The sequence below is a fragment of the Lutra lutra genome, chromosome 2, assembly GCF_902655055.1.
Source record: "Lutra lutra chromosome 2, mLutLut1.2, whole genome shotgun sequence".
Classification (NCBI taxonomy): domain Eukaryota; kingdom Metazoa; phylum Chordata; class Mammalia; order Carnivora; family Mustelidae; genus Lutra; species Lutra lutra.
Window position 1 is genome coordinate 106,645,718 of NC_062279.1, and position 20,016 is coordinate 106,665,733.

The 20,016-nt window shown below is 35.0% G+C and overlaps 1 protein-coding gene across 3 annotated transcripts in view; it reads left to right on the forward strand.

Moving 5' to 3' along the window:
* The window catches only part of AIMP1 (aminoacyl tRNA synthetase complex interacting multifunctional protein 1), a 35,063-nt gene extending 16,169 nt beyond the window's left edge, over positions 1-18,894 (forward strand). For all 3 annotated transcript variants that reach the window (XM_047718155.1, XM_047718156.1, XM_047718153.1), the window contains exons 5-7: positions 3,112-3,323; positions 10,100-10,268; positions 18,618-18,894. In XM_047718155.1, the coding sequence (XP_047574111.1) occupies positions 3,112-3,323; positions 10,100-10,268; positions 18,618-18,784 (548 nt within the window). In that variant the 3' untranslated portion in view covers positions 18,785-18,894. The remainder of the gene's footprint in view (positions 1-3,111; positions 3,324-10,099; positions 10,269-18,617) is intronic.
* The last annotated feature ends 1,122 nt before the right edge of the window (positions 18,895-20,016 follow it).

Below are 20,016 nucleotides of genomic sequence, written 5' to 3' on the forward strand. Positions count from 1 at the left end.
GTCACAGATAGAAAGTTAGCTTGGGACTAATTGTGATGATATGGAAGGGATATTCTAGTCAAAGGAGAATGTCTGAACTAAGGCATGGGGGTGTAAAGATCTTAGGAACTCATAAAATCTGGAGTAGAAAGTATATCACCATCTGCTTAGACAGCCAAACCAGAAATCTTGTAGTTAACCTTACCCTGTTGTCCTCCCTCAATTTGCATACGTAACTGACCACCAAAACATATCTAGAACCCAGCTCTGTGGCTCCATTTTGTCAGGTGCTACCTTTGTTCAAGTTCTCATGATCTGTCATTTGAATTAATATTAAAGCCTCATCTTTTCTAATTTATCTTTACCTTGCTGCTAAAGCTATTCTAATCATAAATCTGATTCCTTTTTAACCTAGTGTTCTTTATTCCTTTATAGACTTCGTTTTCCAGGTATGTCTAAAAAAAGTGCTTTTATAGTTCATTACACACACCTCTCATAACACTTATACTCACTTAAGAGTTTTTGGAAAATATAAAATGGCTGAGGAATTTGTGAGTTAACCTAAGCCAATTTAGCACCTAACGCTTGTCAGTTCCTTTTAGTAAATATCAGTAAATTTTCTTAGTTAGAAATAGATAGGGGTTGTACATCTTCTACATAACTACATCACTAGTTGGTATGGTTACAATGAAAGCAAGTCAAACTAATTCTTTCACTTTATAAATTAGAAATTTATTAAGAAGTAGGCACAAAACAATCAGACAGCCTGTTTTAAGTATGATAAAGTTCATACCCAAAGGAAGATCTGCTGCATTTGTGACTAGAGGATTAGTCAATCTTCTAGTCAAATGAGACAACGGAGTCTTCCTTTGTGGGAGGAGGAAGCACACAAGACCAAATGGAGCTCTATGTCTAGAATGTCTCTCTTCAGTGGTACTTTTCAGTGATAATGGAAATGCTGTGTAATTGCATTATTGAACATAGTAGTCAGTAGTCACACATTGCTACTGAACATCTTATAATGTATCTAGTATGACTAAGAAACTGAGTTTTTTATTTTAAATTTAAATGTAAATAGCTATATGTGGTTGGCAGCTACCATATTGGACACTGCTGGAATACAGGGCTGTTCCACTGGTGTTTGGCTGCTAGAATTGCCAGATTCCAAAATTCTGTTCATGCTCAGGCTGTGGTTACTATACAAGCTTTCTAGACTGTCACATGTGAGCATCACTAATTTTTTAATGAAACGTTCTTAAAGTCTTTTATGATAACTAAGTTCTTGGTACAGATTTGGATTTTTGCAGTCATCTCTGGAATGTAGATTCCGATAAAAGTATTTCCAATGCCTGGAAAGTAGATTAAAATTAAAAATACAAGTTGATATATAGATGTTCTGTTATACTGCATTATATCAGATACATAGAATATCACTCAAAGGTAACTGTTATTTAAGATTTTTAGTGTATTCTAGTAATTTATATATTCTATATCATTTGGGTTTTTATCATTAAAAAAAGTCTTTGCTATTATTTTACATGGAAAATGGAATTTTTAAAAATTTGTTAATTAGATTAAAAATTGCCCATTATTTTTGAGCTAGCTATACCTATTCTTTTATAAAATGTCTTCGTATAGATTGTGAATGTCCTCACACAAACTCATTCTTCCCCACTCCAGGCAGAATTATTCATCTCTGTGTTTCTACATTTTTTTGTCTATGTAATGTTTGTCACATATTCATTATGCATATCTTCTTTAAAAGATATTTTCAGTGCCTTAGATTTCAGTAAATATTTGTTCAAAGATTAAATAAATAAAGATTTAGTTGAAAAGGAGTGCTTCTAAGCCACAACTGCCTGCTTATCTCTATCCTGTAGATTGCAGGTAAATAATTTATTTTGATTTACACTTTTTTCTCCTGTAGAAGCTAGATATAAACTATAGAAGCTAGATGTAAACTGAAGGAATATGAACTCCTTTTTTTTTTTTTTTTTCCAAGATTTTGTTTATTTACTTAGTGAGAGAGAGAGCATGAGATGGGAGAGGATCAGAGGGAAAAGCCAGATGCCCTGCTGAGCAGGGAGCCCAATGCAGGACTCCATCCTGGGACTCCAGGATCATGACCTGAGCTGAAGGCAGTCGCTTAACCAACTGAGCCACCTGGGTGTCCTGGAATATGAACTCTTTACAGGTTGCATTTCGATTCAGTGGCCAAAGTAATAAAATGCTAATAAGAGTTAGATTATTGACATATAAATAAGAGGAGCATTTTTAAAACATAATCAGAATAGGGGTGCCTGGGCGGCTCATTTGGTTAAGCTTCAACCTTTGGCTCAGGTTGCAACTTTGCAGTTCTGGAATCAAACCCCATATCACCTCACATTGGGCTCAGCAGGGCATCTGCTTCTCCTGCTGCTCCTCCCCACTGCTCTGTGTGCGTGTTCACTCACTCTCAAATAAAATCTTAAAAAAAAAAAATCAGAATAAAATGTTCTCTTCTGCTCAAATAGTTACTGTGGATAAACCTAAAGCCCTAGTAAGTCTTCTGAGAAATACAAGAAGAGGAGAAATTCATTGTTTACTTATTGGTGTGTCTAACTGAAGAGAAACATTTTATCAGTGAAGTTATATTTGATTGTAGTTCATTCTCTTAGCTAGTACTGATTGTGGTGTTCTTCCTAAATAAAGGATTTTTCCCTTTCTAAAGAGTCACAATAAAAATTTTAAAGGATTTTCTCCAGCTCTGTTTCAGGGAAAGGTAGACTTTCTCAAAAAAGGTCCATTTAGTAAATATCTTAAGCTTTGCAGACCAAAAAGTCATTTTTACAACTACTCTGCCATAGTGTAAAAGCATCCATAGACAATAATGTAAATGAATGAACATAGTTTACCAACTTCTACTCTGTTTTAAACTAGAGATTTAGACAGTTATTCAACAGAGAAACAGCCAAAATAAGGTTCGAGATGTTATGACTTGAATAATTCTTTCCTTTGTTGTTATTTAAGTGAAGGTGGGAGATAAACATTCTTTCTTCTAAAGCTCATCAGTATTGATATTAGGGAGTTTTCCATAGTTTATTTTATTTTTGTTCTACTTCTGATGTTCAACCATTTATAAATATTTTTTAGGAGAGAAAAAGGAGAAAAAACAGCAGTCAGTAGCAGGAAGCATTGACTCTAAGCCAGTAGATGTTTCTCGTCTGGATCTTCGAGTTGGTTGTATCATCACTGCCAGAAAACATCCTGATGCAGATTCTTTATATGTGGAAGAAGTAGATGTTGGAGAAACAGCTCCAAGAACAGTTGTCAGTGGCCTGGTGAATCATGTTCCTCTTGAACAGGTAATCTGTACAGTTAATATTACCTTTCCATACACATCACTTTTTCTTAATGTTTTTCCATATAATTTTGTATTATGTGACCATACAATATAAGCCAGTATTAATTAGTTCATTGATTAATTTTAATAAAATAAATTTCACTAAAAAAGTACATGAAACTACCCAAAACTTGGAATAGCATTATAAGTGAGGATCAAATTCATGAAGATAGAAGAAAGATGCATTATTTTTTCTCAGTTTTTAAAATGTTTTTAGTTTGCTATTTTAAGTGTAATACAGTATAAATATTTTTATCATCATCATTCTTTCATGGAATTTTATTACTCCTTGATTTTTTAAATCACTGTTAATATAAACCGAGAAAGCATCAATCTAAAATGTAAAAGTAAGAACAAGTCTTTTTTTTTTTTTTTAATAACTCAAATATTTTCATACTTGAAGCAAAAAGAAGAGAGGGGCTCATGGAGCTTATAATTTTTAACCTTATAATTTTTAATGGTATTTCTTTATTTTTAAAAAGTGGATGTTTTGTATTTTGTTGTTACTTAGGTATTTAAAATTGTGTGTGTGTGTGTGTGTGTAGATACACACATGTGTATTTCCAGTGACAGTGGAAAAAATTAGGCAGTAATGATTTTAATTTGGTCTTTCAGAACATCTACAGTAATTTGAGTTATCTGTCTCTTTCTTCTGCCCCATGGTGCTTTGGAGATACTGCAAAGGCTGCAGACTTCCAACAGTAAAATAGTTGTGCTTCTCTGTTCATTGCCAACTCTGTTGCTTATTGGCTTTGTGAATGTGGCTAAATCCCTACATACATTCATTCATTCATTCATTCATACTTTCAGATGCAGGTATTTCTTGGACACTATAGGCACTGTTCTAGACAAGGGATAGAACAGTGAATTAAGGGGCGCCTGGGTGGCTCAGTGGGTTAAGCCATTGCCTTCAGCTCAGGTCATGATCTCAGGATCCTGGGATAGAGTCCCGAATAGGGCTCTCTGCTCAGCAGGGAGCCTGCTTCCCTCTCTCTCTCTCTCTGCCTGCCTCTGCCTACTTGTGATCTCTCTTTGTCAAAAAATTAAATAAAATCTTAAAAAAAAAAAGAACAGTGAATTAAAATGATCGATAGATTTGTTTAAAAAAAAAAAAAACCTCCTTTGTGAAGCTCACCACCCTATGTGGGAGTCAGAAAATCACAATATATAGTATATTAAATAGTGATAATTATTAAAAAGAAAAGTAGAGAAAGAATCTAGGAGTTTTTGGAGTTATAATGTTGTTTTATATAAAGTGGTAGGGAAGGCATCATAAAGAAAGTGATATTTAAGTGAAGGTCTAAGAAAATGAAGAAAAGTCCTCTGTCTCCCTGGTAGAAGAATATTACAGGCAGTTCTAAGTCAGATGCTTGCCTGGCATGCTCAAAGAACAGCAGGAAGCAGTGTCATTATAGCAGAGTATATAAGGGGGAATGTCATGCAATATGAAATCAGAAATAAGGATAGGATGCCAAATAACGTAGAATCTTAGAGATCATTGTAAAGAGTGGCTTTTATTCTGAGTGTGTTGAAAGCCATTGGAAAACTGGTAAGCTAAGGAGAAATGTGGTCTGCCTCATTTATTAGTAGGATCATCTGGCTGTTCTGTTGAGGGGAGAAAAATGGAAATAAGATTAGTGAAGAAGTTTCTATCTATATAAAAAGAAAGACTTGGTTCATTTGTGTGCGCTCCCCCCCCCCCCCCCCCCGCTAACGTTAGTCTTGTGTAGTCCCAGGACTTCTTCATAACTGCTTGTGAAGTTAGGCTCATAAGAAGCCCTGGAGAAAAGAACCAATTGATCTTGAGCCAGCTCAAATTGGAAAAACTTCTTCTCCTTTGGGCTTCATCTTTTTTATTACCATAAGTTGCAGACAATTTCTTCTCTTCCAAAAGCTGTCATTCATAGCCTTAAGCAAAGCTATTTACATACACATCTGTATCTAACCTATCAAGGCAGTAGTATTAAACATTCTATAAAGCAGAAGCACTCCCCCCCCCCCCCCCCGGATTGCATACTACACTGTAGATTTGTGTATTTTTCTAAGGTAAGGGCCATGGGTATCATCTGATGCCCTAACAATTGCATATAGCTAACCCTTTTGTTTTTTCTTATATATATTTGCTTTAACTGTTTTTTCCCAAAGTGACATTTTAAAATTATTTGTATGAAGAAGATCTTATTCATGAAGACATCCAAAAAGGGGGCTTCTTGAATTTGAGTCTTAGGCCTATTATTATTATTATTATTATTATTTTAAATCGTAGGATTTGGGGATAAATTTGCCATAACATTTGTTTATAAAACAATCTTTTATTTAGAATGTGCCTTTTTCCTTCCCTGCAGTGATAGTTCTCTTGTATGCCATTTTATTTAAAGCCTATTGAAAGAATAGAACAACTGTGTTCCTTAGTTTTGCTAATTGGGGATAAAAATCAAGACACTTCAGCTTTTGAAGATTGAAGAAATTTCTGTTCACTTCTATAACAAATTGTAGAAATAACCCTAAATGTTAATTGCAGTGTACTTAATGCTTGAATAGTTAAATGATCAATAATTTTTTTTTTATATTTGTTGTTGAGGTATATTTGACTTGCAATGTTATATTAATTTCAGGTGTATAGTTGTTTCAGTGATTTTAGCATTTCTGGCATTACTCAGTGCTCACAATAAGTGTAGTCACCATGCAAAGATACTAAAATATTGACTATATTCCCTATGCTGTACTCTTCATCTCCATGATGACTGATTTTATAACTGAAACTTGCACCTCTTAATCCCCTTCACTTATTTTGCCCATCTTCCCATCTAATTCCCTTCTGACAACAAGTTTGTTCTCTGTATTTAAGAATCTGTTGTTTATTTCTTTTGTGTTTTAGATCCTACATGTAAGTGAATCATATGGGATTGTCTTTCTCTGATATATTTCACTTGGTTTAATACCTTCTAGGTCCATCCATGTTGTCTCAAATGGCGAGATTTCATTCTCTTTTGTGGCCAAGTAATATTCCATCATACCTGTATTCCACATTATATACATTACACACGTGTGTGCGCACACACACACACACACACACACACACCCTCTATCCATTCATCTATCTGAGTACTGGGATTCCTTCCATATCTTGGCTATTATATATAGATAATCCTGCAGCAAATGCAAAGGTGCATATATTATTATGCCCAAGTTTTTGTGTCTGAGAGACCACCAAGGAGCCAACACTGATGCAGTCACACGAGGGTTTATTTGACAAGCTTAAGCTTGGGCCCAAGTATACCTGACACAGCGGAGTAGGGACTTGGACCCTGATCCAGATTACAGTCAGAGTTCTTAAAGGCAGAGTAGGGGTGGACTTGGCGGTGGGTGAGGACAAAGGGGATTATGGATGATGTAAGTCTCCAAGGATTTTTGGAAGCAAGGTCTCCAGGACCTTGAGGGGCTAAGCTATTGTTGGGAGAAAGGTTATTTATTACCAGTAATAAAAATCTTTTCGTGAGACCCTTTAGTTATATATCAGTGGGTCATATGCTTGGGAATGATTGTTGACACTATCTTGGAGGTTTAGAGATAAAGTTTCCTAAAGGAATTACTAAAGTAAACTTACAGAATCCTGGTTGGACCTGTTGGAGTGGCGGATCGGTCAGGCTAGGATTGTCCTTTGTCCTTAGGAAAGCCTTAAGGTGGAGGTCACTCTGCCTGTTTCAAGGACTTGTCAGCAAGTAATTATTCTTCTGCCTCTGTGTCCCACATCATTCCTCCCTGAACAGTCTTCACCCTTAAATCTTTAAGGTTTTTGAGGGTGGAAGGTCTCATCTTCTGTAACTTCTTCCTGCTGAACAGGGGCGTAGAGTTGTCCCTACCTGCTCGGGCAACACTGGTCAGTTGGGGAATGTGTAAGGGAGTTATGAAAGACAGAGGCAGCTGAGTCCAGGGGAGTCTGCTCAGGTGATCTTCCCAAGTGGAAAGGATCATCTGTGGAAGTTATGACAGTGGAGGAGTTCAAATCAGGTGAGGAGACATGGGAGAAAATAGCAAAACATGATTAGTGTAACAAAAAGAAAATGAAGCTCAACCTTTTCCAGTCCAGGGGTTTAAATCAATCATTAAAGGAGAGAAGGACTGTTTAAAGTGCTAACCTGAGTGGGTCAGAACCCAAGAAATATTTTGTGATAATCTGGAACATCAAGATGGCGGCACTTATGTCAGGGCTAGACTTGAGGTGGGTACAGCCTTGTTTTTCTTGGCCTCCACAATATGTTTTTGATTAGGATTTTCATTTTCCTTGGGTAAAACACCCAGTGGGAGAATTACTGTATCGTATGGTAGTTCTATTTTCAATTTTTTGAGGAACCTCTATACTGGTTCTCACAGTGGTTGCACTGGTTTATATTTCCACCAACACTGCATGAGAGTTCTTTTTTTCTCCACATGCTTGCCAACACTATGTCTTGGCTTTTTGATAGTAGCAGTTCTGCTTGGTGTGAGGTGATATCTCATTGTGGTTTTGATTTGCATTTCCCTGATGAATAGTGATGTGAGTAGTTTTTCATGTATCTCTTGGCCATCTGTATCTCTTCTTTGGTATCTACTCAGGCCCTCTGCCCATTTTTAATTGGATTGTTTGTGGGGTTTTTTTTTTGGTGTCAAATTGTATAAGTTCTTCATATATTTTGGATATTAATCCCTTACGGGAAATATCCTTTGCAAATGTCTTCTCCCATTCAGTAGATTGCCTTTTTGTTTTGATGATGGTTTCCTTTGTTGTTCAAAAGCTTTTTATTTTGGTGTAGTTCCTGTAGTTTAATTTTGCTTTTGTTTCCCTTGCCTGAGGAGCCTTACGAAGAAAAATGTTTCTGTGGTCTGTGTCAAAGAAGTTACTGCCTATGTTCTCTCCCAATTTTTTGGTTTCAGGTCTTAGAGTTAGGTCTCTAATCCATTTGAGTTTATTTTTGTGTATGGTTTAAGAAGGTGACCTAGTTTTTTTTTTTTTTTTTTTTTTTTAATTTTCCCAGCACCAAATGTTGAAAAAAACTCCTTTTTCCATTATGTATTCTTGCCTCCTTTGTCGTAGATTTTCTGGACTCTGTATTTTATTCCATTGATTTATGTGTCTGTTTTTGTGCCAGTACCGCACTGTTTTGATTACTACAGCTTTGTAATATATCTTGAAATCTGGGATTATACCTCCAGTTTTATTCTTTTCAAGATTGCTCTGGCTGAGAATATGCTTATGGCTAGAATAACTTTCTTTCATGCCTGTTCTTGCCCTGGGCAGGGTTTACTTTTAGTGCTGTTGAGGGGCTTCTGAGCTCACTGGTGGGCCAGCACTCGTCTTAACTGTCCACAGTTAGCCTCTGCAGCAGCTACAGGAATATGAAGGGTAAAGCTTGCTCTCTGAGCAGGCTACAAAGAGGCCTTCTTGCAGGAATTGTAGTTATGCTGGTGTATAGGGTTATTGCCCCTTCTTTCCAGGGCAGTAGTCACTTTGGAATGACATGACTTGCCTGCCTTCGGTGTTTGAGTAGTAGAATCTGCTTTGGAAGGGCAGACAAATGCAGGTAGACTGGGGGTATTTGGCTGCAGGGAATGCTGGGATGGGAGCATGGGCTGTCGGTAAGTTAGATGGAGAGGGATAGCATCAGCTCCTGCAAGCCTCAGGCCATCAAGGAGATGGAGGGCAAGAAAAATGATGCCCTCTAGCCCTTCTTTCTTTCCCAGAGATATTTCCTGTAGCTCTCTGCCTCTCTAGCTCATCCTAAGATTAGTCCGTAAATCTCCTTCACATATACCTCAAGCACTTTTCAAACTGCTGCTTTTGCACTGTGTCTAGTGATGGCTCTTTTAGTGTGGTGACTCTATTTACCAACACGCCCTGGTTTTCCCAGTTAAGCCCTGTTTATTTTTAAAGCTTCTGGAGTTAAGTCCTGCTGATATTCAAAGCAAGTGGTTATGCAGACTCATTTTCCCAGTTTGGGTCCATCTGACCTCCCTGTGAGTGACTCACCTGTGTTTGTGATATTCCTCCTGTTTGTGGTTATTTGCCAGCATTCCTGACTGTGTCTCCACTCCTATCCTTTTCGATGTTGTCTTCTCTCTAGCTGTGGATGATCTATGCTGTCAGTCTTGAGGTCGATTTCAGAGTTAATTGTTATAGATGTAGTTATTTCATTGGTGTGTCCATGGGACTATGTAAGGTTGGGATCCTCCTACTCCGTACCTATCTATCTGTTAGAGTCCCAAGAGTAATTTTTAAACTAAGAAATGGATCTTGCATAGTATTGGAAATGACGAAATAGGTAAGGATTTTTCATTATTTTAATGCTAACAATAAGCTAAATGCTTTACATACATATTACAATATAATCCTAGACTTGGCTTTTTAAATTTGCTATCATTTTCCTTATTTTGTGAGGAAAAGCAATTCAACTTTATATAATCTCATTGCTAGTACATGGCAGCTAAATTCAAAACCAAATCTGTTTCGTCTAAAACTTATTTAACTGAAAAGTCTTGCCTTTGCTCCTTCAACTATAATGTACTGTCAGTTTGTGGAATTTTTTTTCAGGGTTTATGTACAACTTCTTAATAACAATAAAAGATTTTGGACACAGAGACAAATATACATTGACAAAAATATACATTTTACATTTAGCTATTAGATGTACCTTAATGTATTCTAGGTATGATAATCTAAATCCCTGTATATCATTAATCACCAGTTTATGTTTCACGCAGATGCAAAATCGGATGGTGATTTTACTTTGTAACCTGAAACCTGCAAAGATGAGGGGGGTAATATCTCAAGCAATGGTGATGTGTGCTAGTTCACCTGAGAAGGTTGAAATCTTGGCACCTCCTAATGGGTCTGTTCCTGGAGACAGAATTGTGTTTGATGCTTTTCCTGGTAAGTATTTATTAGTCATTATTTAAAACAGTTTGGGAACCATTGTTTTCTTCTAATGTTTAGTTTAAAATCAATCTTGTGTATGACTCCAAGGCTTTACCTTAAGTGACCGTTATTACTGAGATTTTATTACTGAGTTTCTTGAGATTGGTTCGAGATGGTTCATTAAGCACAGCCATCTAACCATCACCCTCCCCATGAATGCACACATTACATAGAATACTAGAGATAGTTTGCTTTAGAAAATGTTAATAATACTTATATAGTAGAAGAGTGTGATATGGATAGAGAACTGATTAATGTGCTGCAGAATCTTTGAAGCTATAGATTATCTCAGAATGCAGCACAGGAAAACAGAAGAAAAGTTCATACATGGGGAAGAAATGTATAATTCTCAAAGTCCATCTAATAATGTATTTGCATATGCTATTACTTTAGGATATAGAGGAAAATCTCTGAATTAAAATTTGTATTTATTGCAATCATCTCAAAAGAGGTTACTTTTCATTTTGCTTGTTTTCTCCAGTAAAATGCTTCTGAGACAGATAAAGCTTCATAATGTGTGAAAAAGTTTCTTCAAGTAGATCTTTGAAGCAAAAGAACTTATAGTTATAGAATAACTATTTCCTTCATAAAAGGAGGTGGAAATAGTTAGAAATCAAAAGATTGCATTTACTTAAAGGATGTTCATTTGATTAGAGTAATGGGAAAAGTAGAAACAAAATAGGCTAACACAGAGAATCAAATCTAAAAGTCAGAATTGATTTGGAGATAGATTTACAGAAACAGCTGAGTTTTAATAGTATAGCAAGGCTGATATGATTAGATGGACCTGCTTTTTTAATCCTATGTTAACTGTATTATGTTTGACAAAATATTAGGATATGAAGAATTTTAACATTGGACTAAGAAAATGTGGATGAAAGCATGGGATTAATTTTCTTGAAATTTGCTCACCCCTCCTAATCAAAAGTAGACTAATCTAAAAAATACAGGGATTGTTTAGCAAGTATCTGTGGCTTTGAATGGATGTAGATGTCTTGATTGTCTAGATTGGAAACCATAATGGTCTGTGCTCTAAGACTCTTTCTTGTTAAACTAGATTTTGGGAAATCCCATTTAGAATCATTTCTTAAAGCAGCATAATGGCTTTTGGTTCTAGGAGCATATGATTATCACTCTGCTACCACAATATCAAAAGACCTCTCCAAACCTCACACTTGGGGGTAAACCATCATTTGTATACCTGACAAACCTGAAATTCTATCGAGAAGTCTTACTCACTAAACTGGGATAGAATGACAGTAAAAGTAAACATTTTCTTTTAAATTCAGCATGCATTATTTAAAATGGAAATTCTGTTTACCTTTCCAAGCTAACATTTGCCTTTCTTTCTATTTAAACACTTAAGATTTAGTATGTTTTCTTTAGGTTTTATTTTCTGATGTAAATTGTAGAGTTACATGCTTAGAACTGGAAGAAATAATCTACTTTAACCCACTATTTTACAGATTTAGTTTGGGGTGTAACAAAACTTAGCTACTTTCTTAAGGTCATATAGAGTTTAGTGAAGGGATCAAACAATAAATGTGCCGGAATTTCTAATACTGTAGCATTTTTGTTTGTTGATTGTTGCTTGCTGGGAATTAATACAGACTATTTCATTAATGAATGCTTATATTCTTTTATTTCTGTGACTGTTTTCATTCCCTTATCCGAAAGAATTAACAGGTGATATTTCAGCCATTGAATCAGCTTTATCTGAATGCTATTGATGAGTAAATTGAAAGATATTCTTTGGGCAGTGACTTAGCATTAGAGATGCTAATAGCCCCATATGGATTTCTTCTCCTCACTATATTCTTTAATCTGTATCTGTTTGGCTCGTTGTGTGTTTATATTTACATTGTTCCAAAGTCAGATATTTCGTGCAAATTCATAGTTTCTCTGTGTGCTTCAGCACATGGATTTGTGGAGAAGGTACGAAAAATAGTTGTAAAGTGAAAAGAAACAATAAAATGAAAAAATAAAAATGAAATGAATAAAATAAAATGAAAAAATAAAAATGGCCCATGAGGTTACTTTCTTATCACTTATAATAGCTTAGCCAAGGTAAATAACATCAAGTAATTGATAAATTTTAGGATATGAGGTTTGTTAATGCTCATCTTGCTTATGCATCCACATCAGTTGCTTCTGTAGCAGTAAATCTGAAAGGAAATAACAGTTAATACAACACAAAAGGCCGTTACTTTCACTGTTGTTTTTTTCTTTTCCAGTGAGGGCCATGATTTATCAGTGCTTTATTTTTCAGCATCTGTTTTACATTTTAGAGCTTAAGGTGTCTGCTGGACATTTTGATGTTCACTTGATGTGCTTAGTGTCTAGAGACTTAACATTTCATGTTATATAAAGTGTGGTATAGAACTTGTATTTGGGGCTCAAACTTTTGAAGTGCTATTTGGCCTTGAAAAGGCTTTACCCTAACAACTGTTTATTCCAACTACAAGTCCAAAAAGTACATAGAGTTTAGAAGATGCCAAATAATACTTTTGTAGCAATGACTAGAAACCCTCATCACCCAGTACTTTTTAAGTTTTCAGTACGTGAAGCTATGCATTTTAGTATTTAAATGTGGTAAATAGTCCCAAAGCACCAAGCAAAAATAGCTTGAAAATAATACTATGGGTAGAAGACAATGGCAGTGACAGCCACTTTTTGACAGCGCACTGTTTTGTCTAGTAATATGAGACTGACGTGCTGCCTACTGCGCTAAGAAGGCACTTGTTTTGTCTAGTAATAAATGAGAATTTGTATTCAGACTTTTAACTTCCAAGATCATGCTTATTTTTATTGATACTGTCTTATTAATAAATGTAATTAATGGTTAATCAAAAAGCATATATGATATGTAAAAGAGTGTGGATTTTTTGATCCATTTATTATTAAAAATATATTTGTCTAAATTTGATTTTTCAAACTTGTCTATATTTGATTCTTCTCTCCAAACTCATTTCAGTCAGGTTTCTCTGCTCACTTTTCCCAGAACTGTTCTGATCAAGATCATGAATTAATCTCTGTAGCTAAATATTCATGGCTAGTTTTTAGTCTTTTTCTTAAGTAACTTGGTTTCTGGCACCACATTCTCTTGGTGGTCCCTTCATTGGCTGCCCTTCTTATCTCCTTTGCTGATTATTCCTCACCTCCGTGACCTAGCACTGAAGTATTCCAGACCTTGGTCTTTGCCCTCTTATCTTTTTCCCCCCACATTTGGCCTCATCTGTTTTCCTTCCCATGTTTCTGTTTTCTTGGCTTTTCTTTTTCTTGCTTTTCTTTACCTAGCTGCTTGCTAGACTTTTTCATTAATATATACCAAGGAAGAAGAGATATCCCCATCATTCCCCTAGAATTCCCTTTTCCCATAGTATTTCCCATCTTACCTCAAGGAACTCCTTTCTCCCAACTTCTTTTTATTTTCTCAAATATCTTCTTCAGCAAATCCTAGTAATGGTACCTGTTGAGAACATCTAAAAGCATTCTTATCTACGCCACTACCAGTTTGGTCCTTGTGCCAACATCTTTGCTTGGGAAGTCAAAACCTTCTAAATGATCTCCCTTGCCCTTCTTCCATCTACTTTCAGTGATAGCAGGGAGATGGATGTAAGTTAGATTGTATTAGTCCTTTGCTCAGAACTATTAAGAAGCTTTTTATTTGACCCAGAGTACAAGCCCAGGTTCTTACAGTGGCTTCCCATTATCTCCATTTACCTCATGTACTCTACAGATCTTCAGTGATCACTCCAATCGAGCTATTGGCTCTTTCCCCAATTAGCTACATGACTTGGTTCCTCATCCTATTGAAATCTTTTAAATGTTATCTTTTTTTTTTTTTTTCAAAACAATTAACATCTAATATACTATACGTTATTTGTTGTCGGCCCACACAGAAATGTAAGCATCATGGAATCAAGATTTCTGGTTTTTTTGTTGTTGTTGTTATGATGGTGGTTATTCACTGCTATATTCCTAGCATCTGGAATATTGCCTGGCATAGAGTAGGAACTCAGTAAATTGCTTAATGAATAGACAGAAAGAAATCTACTTTTAAAACATGTGAAAAAGCAACAACCCCTGCCCCCAAGTATTTGTGGAGAACAGGCCCGAGCATCTGCTTTCATTATTGTTAGGATCATTCCTGGAACCGCCAAATCACTTTTCTCTATTGATTAGCTTTGAAAAAATTAATTCACTTTTTTTCTTTTAGATTTTATTTTTTTATTTGAGAGAAAAAGAGCACAAGTAGGGGGGAGGGGCGGAGGGAGAAGGACAAGCAGACTCCCCGCTAAGCAGGAGCCTTGCCACAGGGCTAGATCCTGAGACCCTGAGATCATGACCTGATCGGAAGTTTAGATGCTTAACTGACAGAGCCACTCAGGCCCTCCAAATTAATTGACTTTTATTTGCAAAGTTATGTTTTAGTTTTTGTGCCACAGTTGGCAATAGTTAAAATTATTATATCTCAAAAACTCAGTTAAACATAAAATAATTCATTTAGTGCTATGCTTTTTATGGGCATGGCAGATATCAAAGAGAAGCTGATAATCAGTGAGCATCCTGTGTAAAAGAGTAGCCTAATTAAAATGAAGTTTCTTGTTCTTATTCCAGACTTGTGAATAACTGGGACTTTGGAATTTGCATTTATTGCTTTTTATAGGTTTTAAATTCTGAGAAGGTGGTCACAGCATTTTACATCTGTACAAACTCCTTTCTGAACTATTTCCTGTTCCCTGTATGCTTTGTTTACAGTGAGTTGGCCTAAAATAGTCTCTTAAGGATTAGTTCTATTACATTATGTGTAACCATTTCCAAATGGTGATTATTGGCATGCGTTTAGCAATTTCAGAGGCTCTGCAGTTTTTAGGTTTAAGAACTTTTGTTGATATCATTGAACTTCTTTGGATAGCCATGTCAAAAAGATAAAAAGGAAAATAAGATTAGAAGGACATAATACACAGGAATGATGAAAAAGACTTCTGTGGACAATATAGTTTATTAAAAAACAGTTATTTAAAATATTAGGTATGTTTTTCATGGCAGGTGATTTAAAAACTTGTATTTCAAACTAGCTTTATATGCTACCAAATAATATATTATTGAGAAACATTTTGAGTAAGCCAGAAAGTTTACACTGCATTTAAGACTTTTCAACTCTAATTTATATTCAGTTATAATGTGACAGGTTTTAGTTATAATCTCAAAATTTTATTTGTCTGAATCACATTTCATTTATTGATTAAAGTCTTACAGCTACATTCGGAGTGTTCAGGTATTGAGTCTGGTGTTGAAAGTAACAGCCATGCTTTAGAGGTTTCTCTTAGTAGTTTCTAGTTAGATTTAGTTCAAGTATTTGTTCCTAGAAAGTTATTAGTCTTTTAAGAACTTAAAGCTTTAGATCTTGACTCTGCAGTGCTGGGTGACCTGGGAACCTTTGTGAGGCTCATCTTTTTTATCCATAAGAAGGAGTTTTTAATGGTATCTATATTGTGTGGATTTTGTGAGGTTTAACTTTTGTAACACTTAGCTACCTGCCTGATATTTTAAGTTCTTAGCTGTAACCTTTGTACCTCAATTTCTCCTCTGTAAAATGGGGGTAATTAATAGTATTTATGTAGCGTACTGAGAGGATTGAGTGAGTAAATATATGTAAAGCACTTAGTGTACTGATGGCATAGTAAGCACTATGAGCTATGTATTATGAATATTATTTTGTATACATGTCAATATCTTCCTAGATCTGAGAAGTTTAGTTTTGTGCTGCATTACAGTTTTATGTCTGCATTTAGTAAGAACTCACACAATCTATACTCTTGATAAGAAGCTTTCACACAAATATGGGATGCTCTGCTTCTTAAATTAATTCATTATTCTTTTTTGGGTGGGCTGGGGGAATTCAAAGTTAGTACTTCAGTCTCCCTGAATAATATGTCTGACTTCAGCTTTCTAGAATTCTGGAATGCCCACTCCCCCACATGCTCTGTGTATAAGCAAAGTAGGATTATGTTTGTAGACTAAGGAATAGTTTAGAAACAAAAAATAAAACTCTTGCAGATACTTTATATATTGATATTTTTCCCTATTGTTTATTAATTAGTTCTCTGTTGTCCAATCAAATGCTCCTAAAAGAATAAGAAATCCTTATCTTTTATGCTAGTCTTTCAGTTTTCGTTTCATTGCATGTTCTTCTGGAATAGATACATCATTTAGCTAACTATTCTGTCATCTCTGAAAACCTGCATACCAGAGGACAGTTTTGTGTGTTCTTGCCAGTTTTATGGCAGTTTCTGAAGAGCTAATAAAGAACAAAATCACTACGGCCAACCAATTTCCTCAGTTTTGTTGTTCCTGTTGTATGAGTGGAGAATAAAAACTAGTGTAGGTAATGAGATATAATCAGAATATAAAATATAATTAGTTCAGTAATGTTAAAAGATTCTTTTTAAAGTAATTGCAGAAGATTTGAAGTTGGTATTCACTTTAGAAAAGATCTAGAAGGTTCTATTTCTATCATTACTGAATTAGACTTCAGAAAAACTTTTTATTACCTTCAGGAAAGCAGTTTTTATTTCACACTAGTGCTTAAGAGATTTGTTGTTTTTCTTCATTGTTTCTTGAACTGACTCTTTTTCTTTTCTTTTCTTTTTTTTTTAAGATTTTATTTATTTGCCAGAGAGAGAGAGAGAGAGAGAGCACAAGTAGGCACAGTGGCAGGCAGAAGAAGAGGGAGAAGCAGGCTCTCCGCTGAGCAGGGAGCCCGATGTTGGGCTCCATCCCAGGACCCTGGGATCATGATCCAAGCCGAAGGCAGCCGCTTAACTGACTGAGCCGCCCAGGCATCCCGAATTGATTCTTTATTCCAAGTGTTATTGAACATCCCCAGCTACTAAAATGATGTTTTATTAAACTTTCATTTCTGCTTTCTTATCAGTCATTAAATAGAGGGATTGTTTGGTATATTGGTGCCCCTAAGGTAGACCAGATGCATTTTACAATATATTTGTCTTTTGTTGATGATAAACTTTTAGTGTGGTTTAAGATAAAGAGAGAGGATGTGTTATTATCCACATGTGAGAATGTTATTTCTTTTCTAAAGAATAGTTTATCAGGAGGCAAGATGCTGTACTAGCAGAACACAGGTTTTGGTGTCAAATTATAATTTGTTGATCATGTAGCTTTGAGCAATTTATCTTCTCTGAACACCATTTCCTTATATTTAAAATCAGAGTATTGTGTGCATTGTTTGCAACAGTATGTATTTCTTTTGCTTAGCAAATGCTTGTACTTGTCTCCTTACTAAACTTTATCTCTTTCCATCTCGTCAAATGGAATGGGCAGCAGATGAAACCCAAAGTAGTTATTATATTTAGCTAGATAATCTCAATATTTAATTCATTCTGTAGTATCAGTAAGAAATCTTTAAGCACTGTAGCATCAATCTCTTTGTTTATTTTGTACATTGAAATAGAGTAAAGCATAAGCTGTTTGTGCCACATGTAAAAATAAAACACATCAAATTATGCTCTCATCTTTTCACAGTTTTTCTGTCTATATAGTGACAAAATGAGTATCTTATATTTTTGTTTTAATAATTTGGGGAATAAATTCTCTTAGCTGTATTACCTGTAGAAATATTTATTATAAGAGTAAAAAATAATCTTTCACATTTGTACAGAAATGACAAAATATTTCACATTTGTACAGAAATGACAAAATGTGTGTGTGTGTCCATATTTAGTTTTGTTTTAACAAAGCAACTTGTACAATTTAATGTTTTAAGCTGAGCATCATCTTTACAGTGAAACAAACAAAAAATTTATTTTTATTTTTATTTATTTTTTTAAATTTATTTTCAGTGTTCCAGAATTCATTGTTTATGTACTACACCCAGTGCTCCATGCATTATGTCCCCTAATAAGCAAAATTACAATAGAGAAAATCAACTCAAAATAATATCCTACAGGTTGTGCTGATCCTCCCATTAGTGGGGTTCAAGCCATCATTAGGAGAGAATTTTATTTTAAAAAGTCATCTTAAACTGCAAGGGTGTCCGTTAAACATCATAATTAAACATGTCAAAGGAGAAGCCATGTTAGGAAATGACAAATTATTTTATTTTCTCAATCAATAATATAAACTGCTGATGACATAATAAAAATAAGTGTTAATAAGTAAGTGTTAAAATTCTGATCAGGTTTAAAGATCAGAAAGTGTTGCCTAGACAATTCAACAGAAATCTCTATAGATAATTTTTTTAATATGTTAGCTATGTAACTTTTTTTTCCCTCCCAATAGGAGAGCCTGACAAGGAGCTGAATCCCAAGAAGAAGATTTGGGAGCAGATCCAGCCTGATCTCTTTACTAATGATGAATGTGTGGCTACATACAAAGGAGCTCCGTTTGAGGTGAAAGGGAAGGGAGTGTGCAGGGCTCAAACTATGACCAACAGTGGAATAAAATAAAATTAAATGCTTCATTTACTGAACTACATTGACGAAAACTTTAATAACAATAAAAAGAAATACATTTGTCACTATAATATAACAATAAAAAGAAATACTTGTACCTAAAATATAACTGGCTTTTTTGTGTGTTATTTCTCTTGTAGACTTGACCAGTCTTTTACTGGTCTATGTTGTTTTTAATTGGTTAAAGAAACCTACAATTTTACTTACGGTTTTTGCTCCCTTATAATGTAGGAAGGAAATCACCTATGTTTTGTGAGGATATATTTTTTTGCAGGGATGTTGGTTATCAGATTGTTTTTCTTGATACATTTAGATAACTTGAACTAGATGAACATTCAGTTTCCTATTTATAGGCACATGGTACATCAAATTTTAAGCTTTTGGATTTTTAGTATATTGTATATCTATATTATAAACGTCTTCTCTTTAGAAATAACAAGTTACAATTTTCATCAAACTTATTAACTGGTCATATTGTAATAATACTGAAAAGGACCAACTGTTGATTCTAGAAAGCCAGATATCATAAAAGCTCAGAGACATGGCATTTGAACATTATTGGTGTTGCTTACCTAAGTAATCAGACAGGTATACTTAAGGTGACTTTTTAAAAAAGAATGAGATTTTTAACTGTACTGAACTTTTTCTTTCCATGTGGCAAAATAATTAGTAATAAATGTCAACTAACTATAAAGAGTAAATATATGGCAAAGTGTTGCCAGTGCAGTTTCCAGTAAGTTGATGTAAAAGCAATAGTCTACTTTTTAAATTCTAGGTTATTATAAACTGGCTACCTAGCTGGTTTATAGGCTACTATACAGTTTACTGGCTACCTAATTAAAGAGTATTTGTAGGTTATTTCTTTTAGAAGAGCATTTAAGATCGATATATTTCCATTTTTCATGTACTATCATACTGTCAGTATATTAAGAAATTGTTATCAAAGTTAACATACATCTATATTAAGGTGTCAAATGACTGTTTTTCACTCATCTTTTTTTTTTTTTTTTAAAGATTTTATTTATTTATTTGACAGAGAGAGATCACAAGTAGGCAGAGAGGCAGGCAGAGAGAGAGAGAGGGAAGCAGGCTCCCTGCTGAGCAGAGAGCCCGATGCGGGACTCGATCCCAGGACCCTGAGATCATGACCTCAGCCGAAAGCAGCAGCTTAACCCACTGAGCCACCCAGGCGCCCTGTTTTTCACTCATCTTAACAGATATTGTAG